The sequence below is a fragment of the Grus americana genome, chromosome 1, assembly GCF_028858705.1.
Source record: "Grus americana isolate bGruAme1 chromosome 1, bGruAme1.mat, whole genome shotgun sequence".
Taxonomy (NCBI): Eukaryota; Metazoa; Chordata; class Aves; order Gruiformes; family Gruidae; genus Grus; species Grus americana.
Genome location: NC_072852.1, coordinates 133239558 through 133265307, shown reverse-complemented (window position 1 = coordinate 133265307; position 25750 = coordinate 133239558). Strand labels below are relative to the sequence as shown.

General features: G+C 40.5%; 1 protein-coding gene across 6 annotated transcripts in view; it reads right to left on the bottom strand.

Moving 5' to 3' along the window:
- Positions 1-25750, bottom strand: part of SH3KBP1 (SH3 domain containing kinase binding protein 1) — a 235511-nt gene that overhangs the window by 185154 nt on the left and 24607 nt on the right. For 3 of the 6 annotated variants that reach the window (XM_054821679.1, XM_054821688.1, XM_054821732.1), the window contains exon 2: positions 22561-22718. In XM_054821679.1, coding sequence (XP_054677654.1) covers positions 22561-22718 — 158 coding nt within the window. Of the gene's footprint in view, positions 1-22560; positions 22719-25750 lie in introns of those variants that run through there. The other 3 variants (XM_054821697.1, XM_054821714.1, XM_054821706.1) reach the window with 2 other exon arrangements.

Genomic DNA, 25750 nt, shown 5'->3' with positions numbered 1-25750 from the left:
AGGGAGAGGATACTTTACTTCATTGACCCCTTCTAACTAGAGCAATAAGAACCACAGGCTTCTCTGAGGTCATCTCATCTTCCCCTTTGTCCCAGGGATAGGAAACTTTATACCTGGCTGCTCGTACATTCAAGTTGGCATAACAGGCATAACCTGAAATGACAACTTCCAGTTTTAGGACTGTAACATTGTGCACAAGCACACAAAACTTTCTTAATTATAAAGTTTGAATTGTTGGGCTGGAATGTAATCTTTTGGGAAGACTGAATGCCAGCAACCACTTCCTTGTCCTGATAAAGCAGTACCCGTTAGAGAATCTATTCCTCCAGCCTCACTAGTGGTTATTTGTCCTTAGGGTGCAGATACAGAAAGCGACCTGCAGCTCTGCACAAGAAGGAGCCCTGTGAAAGACTTAGGCTCCCTGGCCGCCAGCCAGACTCCCCGTGGCCTGCACCTACCAGAGTGCTCAGGAGCTGGACTGTGAGTGAGGTGGCTACGCCTGGTTTTGTAGCAAATTCCTCGTCATCCTCTGAAGACTGAAACACATTCAGAGTTGAGAAAGTGCAAGGGTAACTGCTGCCATTCCACAATGGGGATAGATTTCATAAAAAATAACATTTTTCAGAATAACTAAAAAACCCCCTCAGGTTCACTCTGTTAAAAACAACACAAAACTAGATTCCCGCTTTGTACCCATGCTGTGTTCCTGCTAATACAGACACAGATACTTCCTCTGAAAACAAACAACTGCTCCGGTACCTGAGAACCTTTTTGTTCAAGAAGTGTAATAAATGCCTAATGTCTCTGCAAGGATTCAAAAGGCCTTTCTAAAAAGTGCAAAAAGAACAAAGTATGGAGATGATAAGCCACAGTTATATGCTTAAAAATTCTACCATCATTTCAGGAACAAATGAAAAAAGTTTCCCCAACACCTCCTCTCATTTCTTTAACATTGGTAAGATAAATTCATGCAGCATAAGACATTATAAATCCATTGAGACAAACATTCCCTGAGGTATGTACTGCATAATAGCTGTAGTGGAAGCTATGCCAGTAACTAATTAAACTTATGCCTCAGGCTTTAGCAATGTCAATTCATCTATTCCAGATTTATTCTGTTTTTAAAAAGCAAGATCATTTTCTTGATGCACTCTGTCATTTAAAAAAAAATATTACTTAACTAAAGATCTTTTAAAGTAGAAATACACTGTGGAGAAAAAGTGTGTGATATGACAGGCTATCATATTTGAATAACCATAGTAAAGTTTCATGTTCTTGTGAGTCAGTTGGTCATCCTATCCGAGTAGGCAGCAACTCCTTTTCTTCCTTACAAGAAATGAGAGTATGGAAAAGAGCTTTGTTCTTGACAAAAGGTAACTTTCTAAGAATTCCTACAGAAAATAAGATGCTCATCCAAGACGATCATTGTCACACTATATGATAAATCTTACCACTGCAAGAGTTACCAGCTTTCATTGCATTTACAGCTCAAAGAATGCAGCATAAAGTCCTCTGGGTTAGGTTATTTGTGACAGTTAACTACAGCAATAGTTACTCTTCCCATTTCAGCAGAATGGTTATAAAACTGATGTAGAAATAGCTTCAGCAATAAACTGCTGCAGCCTTTACTTCACCTTTGTTGCTTTTGTCAGCATCTTCTCAAGGAAAAATGGCAGTCACATTTCCTTCCACAGTTCTCATCACAAGGTTTGCAAGAAGGCAGCAAAATGATGATAGTACCTCTTCTTTTTAATTGCAGCAGAATTCAGTTAGACAGTCTCTTCCTAGCTGTTGGTCATTCCAATTGTTGCAATTCCACTTTAAAGGGTAAAATAATTTCCATATTAAGTAGCATTTTCTTCTTTACCAAAAGCTCTAGTTCCTCCGCAAGCTCCATAAAGCTAACAGAGTAGATCCTCTGCACTACTTATGTCATCAATTTAGGGATAGTATATTCATACAAACAAGTTGTTGTTTGAATCGTTCATGTTTTACCAAAAAGAAAAAATATCTGAAACTCAAATCACAAACATATTGTCATTAACTGGCTTTGCTTTTGGCATAGTACTCTGAAAACAGACAACTAGTTGTTATTTCTCCTTGCATCAGATCGTGCTTGAATTCATGCAAACACTGTGCAAGCGGTCCAAGTTCACAAAGAATGTAACTGCTGTTTGCCATCTGCACTGGTAGTGTTGTACTGCAGAACATTAAGCTTTATTTAGCATCTTTTATGCTCAAAGTGCCATCAAACAGCATTAACCGCACTGGTTAAATGCTGGTGCAGAGAAGCTACTACAACAGCTATTAAACAGCTAGCAAAAGCTCAGAATGAATGTCCTTCTTGAATGTTTAGATCTATTTTACTGTAAGCAAATATTCAAGGTTTCCCTAAACATTTTAGAGGCAAAATTCCATAAATGCATGAACAATTTTAAATTATTCAGTCATTAATTAGATATTAACCAGGTATTCAGGAGAAAGGAGGTTAGATTAATGCAGGTGTTCAATTCTTAACATGCAGCCCTAGGGCCTGAAGTATTTATAATTAGCTGTGAACAAAGGCATGCTCAGTTGCTTTTGCACAGAGATTCATCAGCTTGAATAAGAAACGTTCCCAGGGGGTTCCAAAGGGTACGTTTGCAGAGATGCCTATCCAAAACAGTAGTAGTAACTAAGTCTGATCTTTAGAGGCAACCATGGAAGAGGATCTAAATACCACTCTTGCCACAGAGAGGGAAAGAGAATTCAGAATGACACTCAGTCTCTGCAAAGGTAATAGATGCAAGGGCTACCTTCTGCTACACCATCTTAATACAACAAAAGAGATTTTACTGATTCAACTTTAAAAGTTTTGTTCTTAGACAATCAGAATTAATTCTTATTAGTATCATTTAAAAGACTGAGGTTTCAAGAAAGAAAAAGACAATAAACAAACCCTATAGATGCATCATTTCAGGTCACAACATTGGTCCATGCAGTTTGCAGGGTTTTCTGCTCCTGCTCAGAGACTGCAAGAAAACTCAGAGTATGGTGTGGAAATAGTTAAGACACACACATGTACAGAGCCATACATTAAAATGGTCAAGCAAAAGCATAACTTGAGGAAAATGCATCTTATTATTCACAATAGGCAGTGCAATCAAAAGGGAGCCATATAATAGACTACATGAGCTTTGGATCAAATCCACAAAACTAATACTACAAACCACCAACAATAAAAGATTCCATAAAACAAAGCTACACAAAGTAACTGCTGTGACAAGCCACAAGTATCTGTCAAAAGTGAATCCCCAAAAGCCAAAACAAAATCTGAGGAACTGATTTTGATTACACCATTGACTGAAGTTTTAAAGGAGGCTAATTGGGGGAAATCAATATAAAATCACTACGGCACATTTAAAAACATTACAGGACAAAAATCTTACATACATACCTGTCTGTCTTTGCCAGTAGACATTGTCACAGAATATAATTTTTTAATCCAAGATCTCTTCACTGCTTGTATTAAACCTTGGTATCCTCTGCACAAATAAACAGAGGGCCCTACTGGGTGGCTCCTCAGAGCCATTCAGCTTCCTCAGTGCTCCAGTTCTAAACTTCCTATGCATTCCCTAAACTCTCACTCCCCTTGACACTCTGCCTTACTACTCAACCTCTGTGAAACAGGTGGAGTAGAGATGGTTACATATACTGTTTATGGTCTGCAGAGAAAGCCACAGGGGCGTGCTTATTAACAGGGGTGATAACTGAGGAAGAAGATGCAAGAAAAAACACCCTCAAAAACCCCAAAAGAAAACAAAAGGAGGCATAGCAGAGGTTATGTTGGATTTGAACATTAGTCTGCATTTCCTCCAGTCCACTTTCAACTTACTGCGAGGTTTTTTTTACAGCACTTATTTTTTCAGCATATTACCTTGGACTATGTTACCCTATCGAAGCCTTTTTAACCTCAACCCATAGCTTCACTCCCTTTCAATCACCCTTCTCAAATTCAGCCCTTGTTAGTAATTCAACAGAAATCTTAACACTGCATGCTGTTCTTTTTAATCTTTTTTTTTTTTTTAATTTCTACCTATTTCAACAGTGGTCATCAGTTTTAGCTCTTCAGAATAGCAAGCATGCCCCAGTCATTACAATATTCTAGCTCAACTTCTCTACCATAATTTCACTGTTCCTCTATTTCCTGACTTAAATCTAATACCAACCTAATATCAGTTTCTCAGAAGTTTGTCCCAGATTTACAAATCCGAGAAGCAAATATTCCATTTCCAAATGTAATCTTGGCCTGGCTTCTGCCAAGTGTCATTGAACTCAGGGACAAAATTCTACTGCAAGATTTTTTGCTTTCTGTACTTCCCTCACACAGGTACAACATGTTGAGAGTACGGCCGCTGAAAATAAATTTTATCTCAAGACAGAACAGGCTGCTCAAATGCTCTAATCTGAAAAGATCTTGTTTGTACAAAGGCTCTATCTTAGCAGAGCCCTCCATAAATGACAAAAGAGGAGTGTGATTCATTTGGCAGCCAAATTATTCTAATCATTCCACAAAGGCATATAAAGCCCCATACACATCACAACTTTTGTCTTCCACAATCATTCTTCTCTTCCCTTTCACTCAGTCATTTTTCTCTAAATTATTAAATCCTTCTTTCCTCGTTACAGTTTGGGAATTTTCTGACTGTAAGAATTCATAAGAAAAGGTTATAATTAGCAGCAAAAGAAAGAGGGTTGAATAGAAAAGATGGCTCTATGGGAACTGTGAAATGGAGGCTATTTCAGGTACCAAAAAACCCAGGGCTCACTTCAGTGTATGACTTCAACAACACTCAGCCCAGCTTGCATCCTGCTTACCAGACAGCTACTCAGAGTAACATCTCTGTCTCTTGTGGTTGATTAATATACTGATATTTGTACTTTCTAGTACACAACTTTTTCCAGGAGTTCCCTCCAAGCACTCTCCTCCCTTGATTCTTATACATCAGACACGCCTTGAATTCATATTGCTGTCTTTCACAGAATGTGGATACCCTTCTCTCTGTAGCTGCCTACTTTTACAAAGGGTCACTTATGACTTGTAGTAAGTTAACTTCTCATCTCTTCACAGTTAAAGGTCAATTCTGAAGTTGTGGTATATGGGGAGAAAGAAGGAGAAACGGAAAGGGGTATGCGTAAAAAACATAGCCCACAGAAAGCTAGGATTTAAAAAAACAAAAATCAACTAAAGGCACTGGAGTTCATTCAGACTATTCAAATATGTCAAGAATCACAATTTCATAATGTTGTTAAAACCTCCTTCTTTATTCTTGGCATAAGTACATGTGTGTGTAAGCAGTGGGAAAGGCATCATATTTTTAATTGGAGTGTGAAAAATGCTGCTCATTGAAAGAAAAAAATATGTAGTTATAATCAGAAGTAGACCAACACTTCATTTGATTATACGGAAAAGGCATCACTTGTTCACAAGATACAGCCTCTATGTGGGCCCAGTCTCTTATCCTCCATACTTCAACTAACACTCCTGTTTACTACGCCATAGTTGAGTGATCTCTTTAGAGCCAAAATACTGTGATCAAACTAACTGTTTTCACAGACTTACAGAACGGCTGAGGGAGGAAGGCACCTCTGAAGATCACCTAGTCCAACCCCTGGCTCAGCACAATATCAATTACAGCAGGATACTCAAGGTTGTGTCCAGTTGGCTTTTAATTACCTCCAAGGATGAAGGCTCCACAACAGCTCTGGACAATCTGTTTCAGTGTTTGACTGGCCTCACAATAAAACATTTTTTCTTGTGCTTAAATGGATTTTCCTGTATTTCAATTCATGCCCATTGCCTCTTGTCCTTTCACTGTCCACTGCCAAGAGGAGGCTGGCTCCACTTTCTTTACTCCAACACATCATGTAGTCAGACACATCAATAACATCCCTGTGAGCCTTCTCTTCTCCAGGCTAAACAGTCCCATCTCTCGCAGACTCTCCTCACATGTCAGATCCTCCAATCCCCCAGCCATCTTCATGGACCTTCGCTGGACTTGCTCCAGTATCTCCATCTCCCTCTTGTTTGGGAGAGCCCAGAACCAGACACAACACTCCTGATGTGCCTCACCGAAAAGGAGAAAAGGAGAAGGATCATCTCTCTCCACCTGCTGCAAGCCTCTGCCTCATGCAGCCCAGGAAGCTGGGAGCTGCCTCACGGGCCACTTGGCATCTACCAGGATCCCTCTTGCCAAAGCTGCTTTCCAGCCACTCAGCCTGGGGTTATTCCTCGCCAAGTGCAGCACTTGGCATTTCCCTTTGGTCACAAGGATCCTGTCAGCCCATTTCTTCAGCCTGTTGAGGCCTCTCTGAATGGCACCACAACCCTCTGGGCAGTCAAACGCTCCTCCAGTTTTGCATCATCTGCAAACTTGCCGAGAGCGGTGCTCTGCCCTATCATCCGGGTCATCAAGTGAAGATGCTGAGCAGCACCAACCCCATTATCCACCCCTGCGGCACACTGCCAGTGACCGGCCTTCGGCTGGAGCTCATGCTACTGATCACAGCCCTTTGAGCCTGGCACTTCAGCCAGTTTTCAGTCCACCTCACTGTCCATTTACCTGGTCTGCACTGCATCAGTTTGTCAATGAGGACGATACGGGAGACAGCGTCAAAAGCTTTGCTGAAATCAACGTAAACAACATCCACTGCCTTCCCCTGTTCCACCAAGTCAGTGATCTCATTGTAGGAAACTAACCGATGGCTCAGACATGACTTCCCCTTCATAAATCCATGCTGACTACTCCCAACCAGCTTCCTGACCTTCCTATGTTCGGAAATGGCTTCCAGGAGGTCAATCTGAGGCTTGAGTTCCCAAAATTCTCCTTCTTTTCCTTTTTGAAAACATGAATGACTTTTGCTTTCTGCTAGTCCCCATGAGCCTCCCCCAAGGTTCCTTCTGAGAAAATCAATTTTCTGCCTGGAATTAATCTCCTCTAAGATTTTCCTCTGGGTTAGGCATTATAGCAGATCTGTCTACTCCACCTTTATGATGTATGAATGAAAATAACACTTGTTTTTCAGGTATCAGGCTGGGTTGCAGCAATGATGGAGAGAGAGGGAATGCTTTGTGCAGTGGAAGCAAATATGACCTGAAGTTAATGAATGACATTTGACAGAATAAACAGGATTCCCAAAACCAAAACACTGCAAACAGAAGTTATCTCTACTTTTGCAATCAATCGTAACACAGATGAAGTATCCATGTGAGGGCAAGGAGAAGAAATGAAGCCATAAATCATAATTATTCAAGCACTTCCAACTTATTCTTAGACAGTCATGATTAACTATAAACCACCACCTTTCAGATTAAAATGTATTCCTTAGAACATATATACATCCTGTCAGCTACAACAAAAAACCATGACCATACATAAAAGCATCCAACCTTCCTGTGTTGTTAGACAATTTTTGGCAAGAACCATCATCCATCCACACTAACCATTAACACAAGGCAGTGTGGCAGAATTGATAACTGAGAACTTACCTTTCTTAAACTCAGGTATAGATGTTATGCTGAACAACTTCTGAGAACAGTTTCCAATAGATTAAGCTGGAAAACAGCAAAGGGAAGGAAATGGTACAGGCTAGGAGCAGGGTATGAACAAGGTTCTAGAGAAGATCCCATGTAATCCACCACGTAGTTGGAAGATATTAGAGCACTGCTTTTTCCAACACTGTCAGAGATGTCTGAATTTACGTGGTTTGTCCTGTGCCCATTTCTGTCATGTCTTTTCCTACTTATTCTGTTTCTTTCCTGTTCAAACTTGTGCTTCCTCAAACTTTGCTTAGCCACACTACTTGCACGAAGGCAATCTAACACAGTACAAGCTGCATGGCTTTTCTCTTGGCACGTAGGCAATCTAACACAGTACAAGCTGCATGGCTTTTCTCTTTGCACGTATGTGCACCCAGCAGAGAGGAGCTGCAAGGCAACACTTCGCTGAACACGACTTCAGTTTTGTGCTAGCATAGCTATGGTTTCTGCAGTGCACGGAAATGCTTCATTAACATTTTAAACCATGTCATTTGGTGCCCTAGCTACATTTCCTGCGATGGTCTGTACAGTAGAGTTAGCTTACTATAGGTTCATCCTAAAGCTTTTCCAGATACCCTGTAGGTATGCTTTTCACTTAAAAAACACTAAAGAAACTGTTTAATCACTCCTTTCTAGTTGTCTCATCTGCTAACAGTTGAATACAAAAATGCAGTTAATGCTAGTGTTTTATGACAAAGCAATAGCTATTTGGATCCTAAATACTGTCCTAGTATCTTGTACTACTTACACATCTGCTGTTATTCTAGCCCTTTCACTTGAAAACAAAATCTGGATACTAACTACCCTCTGTTTCCTCCACTCACAGAATTCAAACCTTATATTTCTCTTCTCTCTTCCAAGAGTGCAGAAAACATATCAGGTAGAGAGGCAGGTGGCTAATAACTATATCCAAGAACAGCTACATTTAACTAAGAGGCATAGCTGTAAATTCCTTGGAGAGAAGGAAAAGAAAAAGATACAAAAGGGGAAGGGAAAAAAGGAAGAGACCACATTGCAACAATGTGCTATATATGTTAGAAACAACAAAAGTGGAATTTCCTATAACAGTACCGACTGGCAGACTTCTGCCAGCATAGCTGGAGCAGGAAGACTGCCAGGTGTGATTTGTAACTAACTCAAACGGCAGAGAAGCCCCTACCACTGCCTTAATTAAACTAGCTAAACTGGTTGAACTGATTGAGCTTTTACTGGTACAGCCTGTTTGCTTGCTGTGCTGGGTTTTACTAGATGGCTGCAAAGCAAAGCTTCGCTGTATAGCTGCTTCACAGCAGCAGCTCTCTGGCAATACATTATACTAACACTCTTATAACCATGAAAGAACAATGGTACAGACAGAGCAAAAGAGATGCAAGCTCCTATCACAAGTGAGGCTGCTCATCCATAATGTTTACAAAGAACAATTTGGTTTTGTATTATCTTAGGCTACGTATTTTTGCAGCAGATAATATTTTACACCATGGTATGTCCTCATCAAAAGGCACATACATTCAGAGCAAAAGCAAAAAATTTTAAATGGCCACTGTTAACATCACAGGAATCAAGGAGGTCTGTTGGTGGCACCATATCATCTTTACCGGACAATTACTACTACATTGATTTTTTTTTTTTTATTGTACACCCAGAAAAGCACTTGTAATTAATCACTGTATATTTTCACTGAATCATTACTTGTGACACCTTTCCAGAAGCCCTGTTTATGTGCATTTCCCTGCGAGCAGCAGGAATGCAAAAACTTACTACTTTGAGGTGAAGTTCAATGATGGTATCTGTATAATGGCAGGACAGTACTAATAATGCTGTTTCAATTTCAGGTCGTCTTCTGCTACTACGTATCATGCTCCAATGATGCAAACTTCCCTTTTCTCTCAAGCAGTCTAACCAGCTAATATTAATTGGCCTTAACTAAAAACAATTGCCTGTAGCCAGTATTTATCTTTAATTTTGTTGCTTGTTGCCAGATCTGATGAGGGGATACTGAGTCTGGGAGTCTAGTCAATTTTTCCAACACCACAATCAAGTAAGAGATAGCAATTTAGCCTCTCCCTGTAAATCTTGTTTTCGCTTTATGAATGTCTGAAAACATCAGTAGGAAACAAATACATGTTAGCACTCATTAGTAAATGCTGGTGGTGTTGGTTAAAACTCAAATCCCATCTCCGTGTCTGTCCCTCCATTCTTCAATAGTAGGAGTTGAGTAGCTCATTTTAGTACAGACAGGCTCAAAGGCATGACCCAGAAAGCCTTCACTAATATAACCAGTCTTCAAATAAAAACCACTCTCTAACACAGCTATAATATTTTCTCTCATTCTTTATAGTGCTCGGTGTCATGGAGCTGAAATTTGACAGCAGGTGGTCATGGTACAGAGACTGGAGAGGCAGGTTACCAACACATTGCAAGTAACTCCAGGCATGTGCAAGGAAGCCCTGAAGGAGTTCTTCAACCCTGTAACTTGTATGCCCAGTTTCAGCTTCATGAGAAAATAAAACCCACACAGAAGCTGCCAGGTAGGGGAGTGGGAAGAGAAGGGCAGCTTCTAATGGAAACACATGAACCTTAAAAAAAAACTACTGGGGAGTATACTCACTTTAAAGAGACCAAACAAAAACTACCCTTTTCTGAATATCTGAATACTCACTACGGAAACAATGAAAAGGTAGAAATCCCAGCACAAAGAAATGAGGTCAATATTACAGAGCGTCACTGCAAGTGTCACCAAGGTTCAGAAGGGTGAGCAACACACACTCTACTTCCTTTTAAAAACTCTGTTTCAGATATAGAAAATCAGCACTATACAATTGCTAAGTGGAGGACAAAAGGTTGAATTACTGAGACAGGGGATATATTTCCTTTCTTTATTTTGTAAAATAAAAGTCCCTTTAAAAAGAACTTCTGATACCTTAACTTGTACATTCTGGTTTTAGACCTAGTGTCTATTTCTGCATACCACACACATACGTTATGCATGTCTTCTACAGGCACACAGATGTATTGCTGAAAACATTTTGAATAGGGATTAATTTTTAAAAAAGAGCTTTTATTTTACAGTTTAATGAGGCACTCCTCTCCCTCCACTTACTCAAAATTTTCCTCTCCTGTCCACCAGACAGTTTGCCTAGATTCTCAAAAAAACGTTCACATTGTCTGAAAGGCTGCAAAAGTTCAAATGATCCACTGAAAACATATGGGCTGACAGTACAGAAATTGGGAAGTTTTCTACACAGAACTGCAGCACCAATAAGGACTATGAAATGCAATGCTCAAGCCTGCAAGAACTGGCGTATGTAAGCAGCTGTATCCTCCTAGTCATTTTATCAACTTCAGTGAACTATTTGCACAGGGAAGTTCTTTCTGTACAATAGTTTTTAAAGTATCTGCCCTCAGCTGCTCAGTTAAGGAGGTTTCAAAGTACATACAACCTTTCCTTCTACAGGGAAAAATACTGGTGATATCTCACAGCAAGCTAAAACAAATCCTGACTCCTTCCAGGACTTTAGTTCAGCTTTAGCATTCTGTACATTTACAAAACATCAGTAACAAACCAGTTTTGGGCTTTGAATTAACTGTAATTATTTGTGACAATCTGTTCATGGTAACTGATCAACTCAAATTCAAGACCACAGGCCTTCAGGTGCTTTCAGTTTGAAAGTAAAGATCCCACAGAGTCAAAGAAAGGCAAATAGATAAAAGTACACCACAAAGCATTACGAATTGACTGAAGGTCACAAAATGAAGAAGCTGTGTGGGAACAGAAGAAAACAACCGCGCATATGCCCTTTTGTACATGCGCAACAGTACATTTCAGGTAGTTCCACTTGCAGGTACTTTTTTCCATGAAAAAAGTTGTATAGAAAATATTCAACTAAATTTTAGAAGTAGACTCCTCTAAAATGAAAGCAAAGCATTGAAAAAATTTGCTGAAAGCTACATTGAGACATGTATGCAGTTTTGTGGTGGGTGAATTTCAGATAGTTTTTGTCTGAGACAGTTAACGTGGTAGTCCTGAATTACAGGCATTTTTCCATCTATACTTCTCTAATTCAAGCCCAGGAGGAGAATAACTTGGGTCATCTTAGAAGGATTTTTAAATAAGGAATAGGTAACATTGTGTCTTTGTGCTTGATAGTACAATAAGATTGAGACATAGGGCATTAGGGAAGGATAAAGAAAACACTAAGATTTGCATCTTATCTTCTTCTATTTATAATTATTAGCTGTTCATTGGGCCAGTGATTTGGCAACAGCTTACAACAGTGTATGAACCATATGTCTGAAGTGCCATGGCCACGTAATGCAGACATAACATCAACATGAAGCAAGATGGACAGTCTGTTCACACGCTGGCAGGGTCCTGGGTGCAGCATAAGGAAGCTTGGGGCAAGGGAACAAAAACCAAAAAAGCCATTCAAGCAACCAAAAAGCTGATAAACGCAGGTGGCAAAAGGAAAGCTGGATGCCATGATGTTCTTGGCTCCAAATAGGAAGAAAATAATTTCCAGCCACAAGGATGAAAAGGAGTTTCATTTGCTTTGTACTATCAATTAATAAGTACATACTGACAGATGAATCGGAGTGCCTAAACTCACCTAAGCATATCTAAAAGTGAAAAAAAGGTTTAGCTAACCTGGTCATCATGAACCAGACAAAATAACAGCAATAACTTGTAACCATAAGAAATCAGAAAAGTAATGAAAGAAGTTTCTGTTGGAAGGGTGTTTTTAATCAGGGTTTTTAATAATACTGGCCTATAGCCTCTGGGCAGGCGAATTAAAGTTCTCTGGAAGAACGAGTACTAAATTAATCTTTCAAAGGGTGCAGTGAGTCCCCAGCAGCAGGAAATGGAAAAAAGGTTTCATAAAGCAGCAGATATATACACTCAACACCTTGCACAGTCTTGAATGACTTGTGATGCATTTATTTGGGTTTTATTTTATTTTGACAAATTTGGTGGCCTTCTACGATGGGGTTACAGCGTTGGGGAATAAGGGAAGAGCAACTGACATCATCTACCTGGACTTGTGCAAGGCATTTGACACTGTCCCACATGACATCCTGGTCTCTAAATTGGAGAGACATGGATTTGACAGATGGACCACTTGGTGGATAAGGAATTGGCTGGATGGTCCCACTCAAACAGTTGCGGTCAACAGCTCGATGTCCAAGTGGAGACCAGTGATGACTGGCGTTCCTCAGCGGCTGGTATTGGGACGAGCACTGGTTAACATCTTTGTTGGTGACATGGACAATGGGATTGAGCACACCCTCAGCAAGTTTGCCAACGACATCAAGCTGTGTGGTGTGGTTGACACGCTGGAGGGAAGGGATGCCATCCAGAGGGATCCTGACAGGCTTGAAAGGTGGGCCTATGAGAACCTCAACGAGGCCAAGTGCAAGGTCCTGCATGTGGGTTGGGACAATCCCAAGCACAAATACAGGCTGGGCAGAGAATAGATTGAAAGCAGCCCTGAGAAGAAGGACTTGGGAGTGTTGGTTGATGAGAAACTCAACATGAGCCAGCAGTGTGCGCTTGCAGCCTAGAAAGCCAACTGCATCCTGGGCTGCATCAAAAGAGGCGTGACCAGCAGGTCGAGGGAGGTGATCCTGCCCCTCTACTCCGCTCTCGTGAGACCCCACCTGGAGTACTGCATCCAGCTCTGGGGGCCCCAGTACAGGAGAGACATGGAGCTGTTGGAGAGAGTCCAGAGGAGGGCCACAAAGCTGATCAGAGGGCTGGAGCAGCTCTCCTATGAGGACAGGCTGAGAGAGTTGGGGTTGTTCAGCCTGGAGGAGAGAAGGTTCCAGAAAGATCTTACAGCAGCCTTCTAGTACCTGAAAGAGGCCTACAAGAAATCTGGAGAGGGACTGTTTACAAGGGCATGGAGTAATAGGACAAGGGGTAATGGATTTAAACCGAAAGAGGGTAGATTTAGATTCTATAGTAGGAAGAAATTGTTTCAGGTTGCCCAGAGAGGTTGTGGATGCCCCCTGCCTGGAAGTGTTCAAGGCCAGGTTGGATGGGGCTTTGGGCAACGCGGTCTAGTGGAGGGCATCCCTGCCCACAGCAGGGGGGTTGGAACTAGATGATCTTGAAGGTCCCTTCCAACCCAAACCATTCTATGATTCTATGATTTTCTCCCAATATTCCCAGTTTAAAAAAAAAATAATAAAAGCAGAAGTCATTATCACGTTCTGTAAAGACGACAGGTTTGCCTTGTTCCTTCTCCCTCGGTGGGAGGTACCAATGTTACTTTAAAAAATGTATACTTTACTTGTTTCTTCCCTTTCATCCCTCACCACCTCCTGTCACAACCATTGGCACTAAGCATCCCTCACTGAAGGAAGAGTCCAAAGTCAGAGCAAGTAAATAACTCATCCTACCTATTACATGATGGTAGTTTACTTACACCTTTGTCTTTTCCAAGGGTAACTGAATGACTACAGTGTCTATATAAAAACAATAATATATTTCATATGGCTGTAACAGAGCCAAAAATGAGGATTAAGAGACTCACATATACACTCGTCTCCTTCCAACTGAAGAGAACAACGTGCTGATCATAAACCTAAACCAGTCTAATATACTCTGTCATATTACAATTTTACTAACAGCGCCAGTGAAATTCTAGTAGAGTAAATAATTAGGTGATTGCAGGAAATGCGGGACTCCGTCTCCACCATCAGCTTCCCAAATACTTCCCAAAGGATTCTAGGAGGGAAGTGCAGCACTTACAGACACTGCATACAAAGATACCCAAGTAGTCAAATACTACTTCCAATAGCAAATAATGCAAATAGTTTGCCATTCCAGCTGATATGCACTTCATAAAAGCATGAAAGCAGTTAAATGGTCTACACATGATACTTCAAAAAAACCCCCAACCCAGCAGTTCTGTACATAGAAGTAAAACTCCAAAACAACAAAAAACCCCAAACAAACAAACAAAAAATCAACACCACTAAACAACCCTCCCACATACACAAGTATACTTGCTGTTAATAAATTACGGTGTTTGATCAAGACAGGAATATTCAGAAAAAAACCAGTATCATTAAATCATCACAGCAGCAGTAGAACAGCTAGTCTTACAATCCCTGATAGCTTTCTTTTTCCCACACGTCCCTCTTGCTCTGATCATCATTCTTTCTTACTATTAATGTTACTTAAAATGTAAGTAGTACAAATTGAAAGACAATTGGTAGATGTAGTCAGGATAGAGGCTAGATTGTTGAAATGGAGTAAATGGAATATTTGTCAGACTAAGCTTGAGAGCAAGCACAACCCTTCACAATTATGATTATTAAATGCTGTAGTCACACCACTGGCATCCAGGATACCATTTCTCTTGTACCCTTTTTTGCAAAAAAAAACCCCAAACATTAAAAACATCACAATCAGATGTTTCCTAAAGTTGACTGAATCCATCTCAGGGCTATGTATTTAAATTGCCAGAAAGCTGGAAATATCAACAAATATTCTCACACTAGCTTCACGAAGCAGCAGGACTGAACTACAATTCCATTTCTAGGAGCTTGTGTTTTCTGTTACTGTGTTTTAAGAACTCTAACATGGGGTTTTGAACCTGTCAGAAAAAAATCAGATACATGGCTGTACTCTCTGTAAATCCAAAACTGTAGAAGTACCTTTTGAAAGGCATTTGTATGCAAAAGCTGCTAAGCACCTCTACAGATTTTACCTACAGAGAAGAGTTTCTCACAGCAGCCTGCTCCAACAGTAAAACAATTGACAGAACAAGTGTAAAAATGAATCAGTCCAAAATACATGGATTACTAACATAGCCACCCACACATAAACAAGCTACAGAGAAAATAAAAACACTCGGAGCTTGGAAAACTGCCAGAAAAAAAAAAAGAAAACCCAAATACACCAAAAATACCCACCACAAAACCAAACTGACTTAAGGGAAGAGAAAGCATAAGGTCAGGACACCTTCTCTTTGCCTCCCAACCTTTTAGGGCTAGGTTGGAGAAAAGCCATCAACCATCTAATCCTGCCAATTTTATAAATCCTTATGGAAACTACTTTAAGAGGCTATTGCCAAAACCACTTTGACTTCCCTGTGTAACACATGGTTCCAAATAATAATATATAAGGAAGTTCTGATGAAATTGAAGCTGCTTTAAAGAAGTATGATATTACAGCTCCAAAGAAGTTATATCTTTTAAAATGTAACTTCTAGATAGCACATTCTGTCCTTGTTTCAAGCTCTGATTAGATTCTCCTCCTCGTCATGGCTTGGAGCCTCAGGAAGCGGGGGGGGGAGTGTTTAGTTTCCTTTTTAACATAAAATTATATTTTTTTATTTATTTCACAATTTAAGCAATAGCATATTTAAACAGAAATACTCTACTGAGGTTTTTTTAAGAATATAAAAGACAAACCTGAGCAAAAAGAGGAAATAGAGTCTCCTTAGTATATCAATTCACACTACCTACACTGAACGGTCAGTGAAGCAATATTAAGTGTATTTAAATAAGAATATTTCTTTTTATGTTTTTTAAACATCAGCAATTACAATGCATATTAAAGAATGAAAAGCAATACATTTTTGGTTTCAAACTTAAATTTTCACTGTTTCTATCAATATATAATTACAAGTAAGCCTCTGCCTTTTCAAAAGGTTACTTTTTACTAGTAACTTGTTGCAATATAAAGTACTAGTCACTAAAAGCTAATAAAAACCTTAACACTGAAGCTTCACATTACCATGTGTCTGCTGCATGACTGCCACACACATTTAAAACCCTCTCACTTTTGCATAGTTCATAAAACATTCACACGCTGGTTCCCACAAAATATCGGGCAGCTGACAGCCTCAAACAGCAACCCTTCCTTCCTCTCTGTTCCACACACCCCCACCCCCCAAGTAATCCCCCTCTCAAAGCCTGGCATCAAAACATATCCAACAAACTGATCACTACCACAGGACAGCCAACACCACACTTGCCCCCCATGACAAACATACGAGATCCATTCTGCTGACTGCAATGAGCACAGCACCCTTCCCATTCAGCCGAGAGTATCACCAGTTTCCTCTGACAGGGAATGGGAAAGAGCCTCTGTTGCTGCCAGGGAGTCTCACATTGCTTCTAGGCCAAACACTCAGGGCAGCTGCCTCACTCGGGTGCTCCCCCACCTCCTCTGAAGCCAGACAAACAGGTCGAGGCGTGACATTATTTGTAATCATGCCTTGGGCATCCAGGATGGCCCAGAGCACTGCTTCTGCCGCTCTGTGCTGAATTCCCTTAGAAGAATGAACACTGCCAAGTCTATTGGCCAGATATTGACTGGTACAAGACCATCTTGGTGGATCTGTGTCTCTGTGGGGGAGATGGGCTGGGAGAGGGAGAAAGACTTCATTTTACTAGTTTTGCTTTCACCATTGTAAGAGTAATAACAGCAGCAATAATAAATAACAACACACTGGTCATGCTCCGTTTCTCTCCACAAAATCTTTATAGCTGTTGAAACAAAAGCTCAAAGAGACATTTTCACATGATGGAACCTATCTGAAAGTGTCTTTCACCAATTCTATTCTCTTGTATTTCACCATAAGGATAACAAGTTTAATGGTCATACCCAGAACTCTGAATAAGAAACTAATACTCCTGGCTCTCATTTCCAAGACAACATAACAGTTAGGATGCCACAATCCTAAGAACAAATACATAGACAGTATTCTAGTAAGAGTTCCAACAAAAAAGCTCAGTAATTGAATTGCAAATTACTGCCAAGTATGTAAAAAACCCCTGTAATAATTCACTGACCCATAAAGCAAGTTATCTTTTCAGGTACAGACAGAAATAACCCTAGTCTGCATATAACCTCAGCACCTCAGCAGATGCCACAACTTTCAGAAGCGGCTACTTAGGCAAAGCTGACCCAGTGTCACTTAATAGTATTGAGTACTTAGGAGAGCAGAGGCCATAGGAACTTACAAGCCCCGAAGCAAAGGTGGGCACAGTGGTATCAGAGACTGCAGTGGCAAAGCAGGAGGGAAGGATGAGAGTTGGTGGGTTCTCCGACCTGACAGGTACCGAGCAGCAGCTGGAGGGCTGGGGAAGCAGAAAGCACTGCAGGAACCAAAGCATTCTGAGACACGGGGAATAATATTCTCTTTCCCCTCCAAGGAACCAAACTATGGCTGTAAAGGGCCCCTGCATGTGCACAGGCCCAGGCTTATGAAAAGTTTTAGGAAAGCACTAATAGGGATGGGTCAGGGTGTGTGGGGTGCATAACAAGCACAAGGGTCTCAGCAAGGAATCACCCCGTGTTTCACTCACAATCCCCTGCAACCTCTGGCTGGTTGTGAAGACTAGAAGAACAAAGAAAACATATAGAGAAGAAAGTTAAATGACAAGCAACAGATAAGGATCTCCACCGTGTGCCTATGATTCAGTATGAACATCCCCAACATCCTACAACTCATTTGCACTACTTAAAGACTGTATTCTGCTGGTATAACAAGAAATCCAGGTTGCTGTTCTGACCTGAGGCAGCAGCACAGTTACACATAGCCTCTGTCCTGTTTCCTTGATTCTAAAACCCAAGCCATAAACCACAATTTCAAAAATAACTACCACTACATTTCTTGCTATTTTAAAAATAAATTTACCTCCCCAATTCTGCTAGCAATATTGGCAAGTCCTCTGGAGGACAGACAAGCCTGAAGGTTGTTACATGCAGCAAATTCAGTTTACCAGTATAACGCTATCCAATCCCACATAGAATTGGCTTTGCATATTAAAACCAGCAAGCATGGTTTTGCACCACAGTTTCCTGCTTTCTACATCTTCATCTGCTATCAGCAAAATCTAACTGTCTCAGATGCTGTCACACTTACAGTTTTACACTGCAGGGCATGGTTACACAAGGTTACACAAGGAATTTGTTAAAATAAGACCAAAAAAAAAATCAAAAGCCTCCTGTGTGTCTCCTAATGCCATTAAAAAACCCCAAACAACCTAACATACTACACATCATCCACATTTACTTTATTTTCTGGTTGTAAAAGTAAGGATTTTGGATTTCAAGTTGAAGATTTCAAGCTAGAAAGATACAGAAAAACAACTTTATACCATGCAAATGAATAACACTGCTATTGCACCTGCTACCTCCTCTTTTTTAACTGTGTGACTGAGAAGTAACACAGACAACCACAGAGAGCATGTAATTCTCCACTCATACTTCTATTTCTCTACCTGAAAAACTGAAAGAAAACAGAAAAAGACAACAACCAGATACGCATTTCATATATTTCTTACAATAAATTCAGCATCGGTAGCTCTAACAAAAGTAGATATATACAAAGGCTGACAGAGGTAAATTAGACCTTAAAGAGGGACCAAAGAATTTTCTCATATTTAGACAAATTTCTCCCACAAAATCTTCCCAGTAACCACAGTTGCAGACTAATAGGCAGTGAAAACGGAAAGAGAAAAGAAGTTTCAAATACCTTCTCTGTTACACCTTGCATACTGAATTGCAGAGCATAGGATGGGTATGAATCTGTGGGGCTTTGTGTCTATATGTATAAAAATATACGAAATTCAGAGCAGTTGTTTTGCAGATTCAAGAACAGGAAGCACCTCTGATATAACTTCACAGTGAAAGTTGCCTGAAAAAAATAACTGCACATGTACTGCATACTTATCACTGCTACCTCCCCTTTCCTCTTTCTTTCTCACATCTGTCTTCAGACTACTCCTCTTCAATGGTCTCCTAATTTGCATTTATTCGGTGAAATGTAAAACCACTTTTGCTACAGGCAACTCCAAAAGTCTTTTCTACATTCATAACCTAGTACTCCCTTGAAAAAATATTTATTTTCTTAACTAACACTTTGTATTGATGTCTTTTCATAAACATTCCAACATATTGCATTCCCCTAATTCTTCCATTTCTGATTTGTACATCTTTTCTTCCAAACTCTTGTGACCAGCAGGTCGAGGGAGGTGATCCTGCCCCTCTACTCCACTCTTGTGAGACCCCACCTGGAGTACTGCGTCCAGCTCTGGGGGCCCCAGTACAAGAGAGACATGGAGCTGTTGGAGCGAGTCCAGAGGAGGGCCACAAAGCTGATCAGAGGGCTGGAGCACCTCTCCTATGAGGACAGGCTGAGAGAGTTGGGGTTGTTCAGCCTGGAGAAAAGGCGGCTCTGGGGAGATCTAATTGTGGCCTGCCAGTACCTGAAGGGGCCTACAGGAAAGATGGTGAGGGACTGTTTACAAGGGCGTGGAGTGATAGGACCAAGGGGTAATGGGTAATGGGTTTAAGCTGAAGGAGGGTCAATTCAGATTAGATGTTAGAAAGAAATTCTTTACTGTTAGAGTGGTGAGGCACTGGAACAGGTTGCCCAGAGAGATTGTGGGTGTCCCATCCCTGGAAGTGTTCAAGGCCAGGCTGGATGGGGCTTTGGGCAACGTGGTCTAGTGGAGGGTGTCCCTGTGCATGGCAGGGGGGTTGGAACTAGATGATTTTTAAGGTCCCTTCCAACCCAAACCATTCTATGATTCTCTTTTCTTTTCAAACTGCACTTCCAGAATCTATGCACAAATGCTAATAGAGACCACTCAGACCTCTTTACTGTGTTAATTTAGTGGTTTCAATGCAGCCCAAAAATTTAATTTCTTGCAAAACCCAACAGTTTCTTTGGAATGTCATCATGAATTTATTCCAAAGAAAATCAAATCACAGGAAAGAAAAGGTCTTTTCCATAAAAAATTATTCTCTCCACTTGAAGGTAGAATTCAAAGTACCTCAAAAATTTCATTAGTCATTTTTACCTCTGAGTAACTTTTAACTAACTACACTTACAACCAATTCTGATAAGCAATGGGAATTTGGAGTTGCATTCAACTCCACCACTCATATCTAGCATCCCTTTCTGCCTGCCTCTCAGTTACCTTGCTGACACAACAGAATAGCAATGGGGCATGAATTGATTGCTGGTGAGCTCGACTGCATGCACTTGTTAAAAAATTTTCCATAACTGGAAGTTTACAACTACTTATAATCTTAGTGGACAGAATAATTACGCTCAACAAGGTTTCTCATGGGATTCCTGTTATGTTTGACTATAGCTCTCAAGATACAAGGAGATTTACACAAGAAAAACTGAAGAAAAATAAAGGGTTTCACTCAAGATATTCACAAACTAACTATACTTTTACAAAGTTTGTATCTTCTACTCCACATTACCTAATTTAGAAAGGGAATGCTCAACTATGAAAAACATATTTGACTTTGTGTTCAAGCTGAGAATGAGGAAGAATTTAATGTGGCTTTTAGTACTTTAGAAAACTGCCGTGGATGCTGATTTAAAAAAAAAAAAAAAAAAAGGGTAGGGAAAGCAAAGAGGTAGTGATATTTTTGATATTTTATGAGAACACAAAATCCAAAACATTTGTTGGTTTAGAACTTTCTATAGAGAAAAAGCTATTTATTTTTCAATTATGTGACAGGATGCTACAGATTGCAGTCATTTTGGAAAGAAGAGATCTTAAAAATTAGGTACTAAGGGGGAGAACTTGCAAATCTTTATACTTAGATTATGATATTTTCATAACAGAAATTCATAGGCCGCATTTCTTTACACTAAATTCAACACCTCCTAAACTCAACAGCAGATTTCAAGTATTGGCCAGGGGAAAGCTTAGAGGAAGTCTGCTTTTCTCCAACAGAACTTCACAGTTCATCAGAGTTCAAGCAGAAAAATATTATCAATACACAGTGAGTCCCAAAATAGTTTCTTCCCCCTACCCCAAAGTGTGGATTTTCAGAAGTTAACAAGAAACAGGGTATCCATTTTCCTCCTGCACTCCCTTTCATCTCCTTGAAGCTGTTACTTCCTCCTAATCATTGCCGCCTGACAGACACAGAGCTGTTCTTTCTTCTTGGCAATGACAACAACAAGGATTAGGATGTGAGTATGTTTGTCCCCACAGGAACACCTGAGACTCCCATGTGTGTGTCCCCGCTACAGGCTAAGCTTGCCACCAAACCACTTCCCCAAATTACCTTGACATATGCAGCATTATTGAAGCAAAATGAAATAAATTTCATTACGTGCATATGGCTAAACACAAAACAGGCTCACACAGTCAGAAGAAGGAAAAGAGGAAGGAAAAAAAGATACTTATACCCTTGGAAAGGGGAAAGTCCCAAAGATCCTCTGAAGCTGTAGTAAGAGATTAACATAAACCCTATTTATGCAATTTATTGTAGTTTTTTCTCTTTTCCATAGTGGAAAGTCAAGTTTATGGAAGTTTATAGAAACTAACAGCCTAGGTCTGCAATGACAAATCAAGGAGGCCCAGAAGTACTAATAGCTAGTCTCATATGTGCAGACATATGTGCACGCACACATGCCCAGTAAAAAAAGACACATATTTCTAAAACTTTGAATGGCTTTCCTAAAACCAGTATTACTGCAAGTTATTTGGTATGTTACATGAAATACAAAGTATATGACTTTGTTTGTTTTTTAAAATTTTTATAGGCAACTATTTGAAAAAATCCATTTTAATTATTCTCAACTAGTTTAGCCAGGAATAAGTATTCACAAAAAGCTTCTATAAAACCTAGGAAAGCACTCTGGAGAAGAAGTAGCAGTTACAGAGAAGAGAAAATATTGCAAATTTCATGACATATCAGTTGTTCTAGCATAAGCACTTTGTTCCCAGACCACACAGTCAAATGTGATCATTGAACGGCAGAGAAATGTAGGGGTAGCTACTTTTACTTTCAGGATATCAAAACTACATTGTCTTTGCAAAGTAATTTTTTCTTTGTAACACAGCCTAAATAGAACATTGTATTGCAATATATTATGGTTTTGGATATAAGAAATATTATGCTATAAAGGCTGATACTTAGCCTAAACAGCACAGTACATAAAGTGTATACACACAACACAAGAACAGTTCCACTTTGTACTCACTCTTACAAAGTTGTCAGGGAACAAACCTCTTCTGCCTTTGAGCTGTCCTTCCCACCAGCCTCCATCATCTTTCCTGATATTGGTGATTATGTCACCTACAGTGATCGTCAGCTCATCATCATGTTGAGCTTTGTAGTCACACTCTACTATCGCCTCCACTGAAAGAGAAACACACATATGCATAGTTATTGACTACATTTAAGTAAGCCTTTGGAAAGAATAAGAAAACATCAATTCAATTATATATTCTCATTGAAAGTAATATATTCAGCTTAACCAAGAAAGCACATCAAATAGGCAACATGTAATGGTAACATTTTGTGGGTAACTGCTACAAAAGATGCCAAAGGAAAAAAAAATAACACACAAAACCAACACAGTAATGCCCGTCATGGTTAAGACAACAAGTGGCACACATTTTTCTTTACTGTTGAAAGGACATTAATCTGTGATGCTTCAGCTCTGGCAGCATTACAAAGTTTACTTTTATTTCTTGGACAACATTTTAGCTTTTGTTCACAGGACTTCTAAAGCATTTTACTTCTGGACAGGTTGTCAAATCCATAAGCATCCTAAGTCACTGCACTTACTTTGCTAAATACATCACTATTAACCTAAAGAGCATTTAGTAAGAATTTTTTGCATCATGCTGAGTTTCACTGCTGTTTATACAGAAATACAGAGCTTTTCTGCATGAACATGCTCTCGCAAGGTTTCACCAAAGGGAGAAAAATTTACTTTCACTTGTGATTATGCATCAGAGGATCTGAAGATGAAATACTCCTAACTGCTCTGAATGTCTGCTATGAAGCAGGTGTGTTATAAGCTTGCCACCATTATATGGTCTGTCTTTTTCTTTTCCTGGGAAGACTCCCCATCCCTTGAAACGATACACACAACAAAGTCCCTGTTGAGAATTAAGGAAGTCATAAAGACAGAAAAAATCCTTTGGAGAATCAAAAATAATAGACCTGGGGTATTCAAATATGGAAGCCATAGTTATATTTAATGTTTTGTCAAATACCTACTAGGAGGAGCCAGACTGGCAAGGTCAAGGACAGTCATATTTGTAAAGCCTTACTCCTGTTTCCTTCAGTGGAAAACCATGCCCCAGGATGTTCCACCAAACATTTAGCACTTCAACCATCAAAACAGCAAAATGAGAACTCGTAATAGGCATCTGCTTTCTGCACAAATGACTGCACTATGTGAACTCTGCAAGATGTGGCCAGCGAACAGGCAATACAGCTCAAAGCAAAGGTAACCATTATACCACAGACACTAAAAAGGCTCTGCCTAAATAACAGAAGCCCTGAGGACTAAATTGAATTAAGCTAACAGGAAAGCAGAGTTATTCCTTTCCACCCCCAAAATGTCACACAGACACAATGCTGAACATCTCCCTTCCTCCCCCAGAGCCTGCAAGTCATAGCTAAAAGAGTATTCTGACTTTCAGACACATCCCAGACACAAGGCTACGGCTGATATTCATCTATTCATCAATATTCATCTATTGGTGCTTCTGTGAAGCCCAAAAACATTATAAAATCAGTTCACAAGAGGCCTGCTAAACTACATCATGAACAGCAAAAGAGAAAGAGTGTCACCACACATTACAAGCTGACATGCAAACAGAACTTGAAAAATTTACCACTGAAACTTAACTGAAAAATCAAAGTCATTCAGGCCTGGAGGAACCTCAGGTCTCTAGTTCAGCTTCCTGTTCAAAGATGGACCAGCTCTGAGGTCTAACCAGGTTGCTCAGGGCTTTGTCCATGAGGATCTTGAAAACCACCAAGGACAGAGGTAGGGCATGCAGGGCAACCTGCTCCACTGCTTGACTGGGAGAAAAGTTTTCTTTCTACAGTCCATTGGAACCTTTCTTGTTTCAATTTACATCCATTGGTCTTGCTGTCCCACCATGCACTGCTGTGAAGAGCGTGACACCATCTTTTTGACAACCTTCTTACAGGTATTGTAAGGCTGCTGCTAGGACCTTCTGTTTTCTCCAAGCTAGACAATCAGAGTTCCTCTATCCTCTGGTCCCTGCACTCTTTAGCACATCTACCATTCCACCAATTTCATATCAATCACACACTTGAGGAGAGTGCACTCCACTGCCTTCTCCAGTAACTGATAAAGATGTTAAACAGAACAAGTCTCCGGACAGTCCCTGATGGTACTCTATTTTTTTATCACCTTGCAAGGAGAGTACAACCCGTTAACCAGTACCCAAATTACACAACATTTAGGGTTAGAAGGCACGTCTGCAGACCAAACCCCCTTATTCAAAGCAGAGACAGCTAATGCGCAGATTGCTCAAGGTCTTATGCAGCCAGGTTTTGAACATCTCTAAGGATGGAAATTCCAGTGTTCAATCACCCTTAAAAAGGTTTTCTTGTGCTTAAATGGATTTTCCTGTATTTCAATTCATGCCCATTGCCTCTTGTCCTTTCACTGTCCACTGCCAAGAGGAGGCTGGCTCCACTTTCTTTACTCCAACACATCATGTAGTCAGACACATCAATAACATCCCTGTGAGCCTTCTCTTCTCCAGGCTAAACAGTCCCATCTCTCGCAGACTCTCCTCACATGTCAGATCCTCCAATCCCCCAGCCATCTTCATGGACCTTCGCTGGACTTGCTCCAGTATCTCCATCTCCCTCTTGTTTGGGAGAGCCCAGAACCAGACACAACACTCCTGATGTGCCTCACCGAAAAGGAGAAAAGGAGAAGGATCATCTCTCTCCACCTGCTGCAAGCCTCTGCCTCATGCAGCCCAGGAAGCTGGGAGCTGCCTCACGGGCCACTTGGCATCTACCAGGATCCCTCTTGCCAAAGCTGCTTTCCAGCCACTCAGCCTGGGGTTATTCCTCGCCAAGTGCAGCACTTGGCATTTCCCTTTGGTCACAAGGATCCTGTCAGCCCATTTCTTCAGCCTGTTGAGGCCTCTCTGAATGGCACCACAACCCTCTGGGCAGTCAAACGCTCCTCCAGTTTTGCATCATCTGCAAACTTGCTGAGAGCGGTGCTCTGCCCTATCATCCGGGTCATCAAGTGAAGATGCTGAGCAGCACCAACCCCATTATCCACCCCTGCAGCACACTGCCAGTGACCGGCCTTCGGCTGGAGCTCATGCTACTGATCACAGCCCTTTGAGCCTGGCACTTCAGCCAGTTTTCAGTCCACC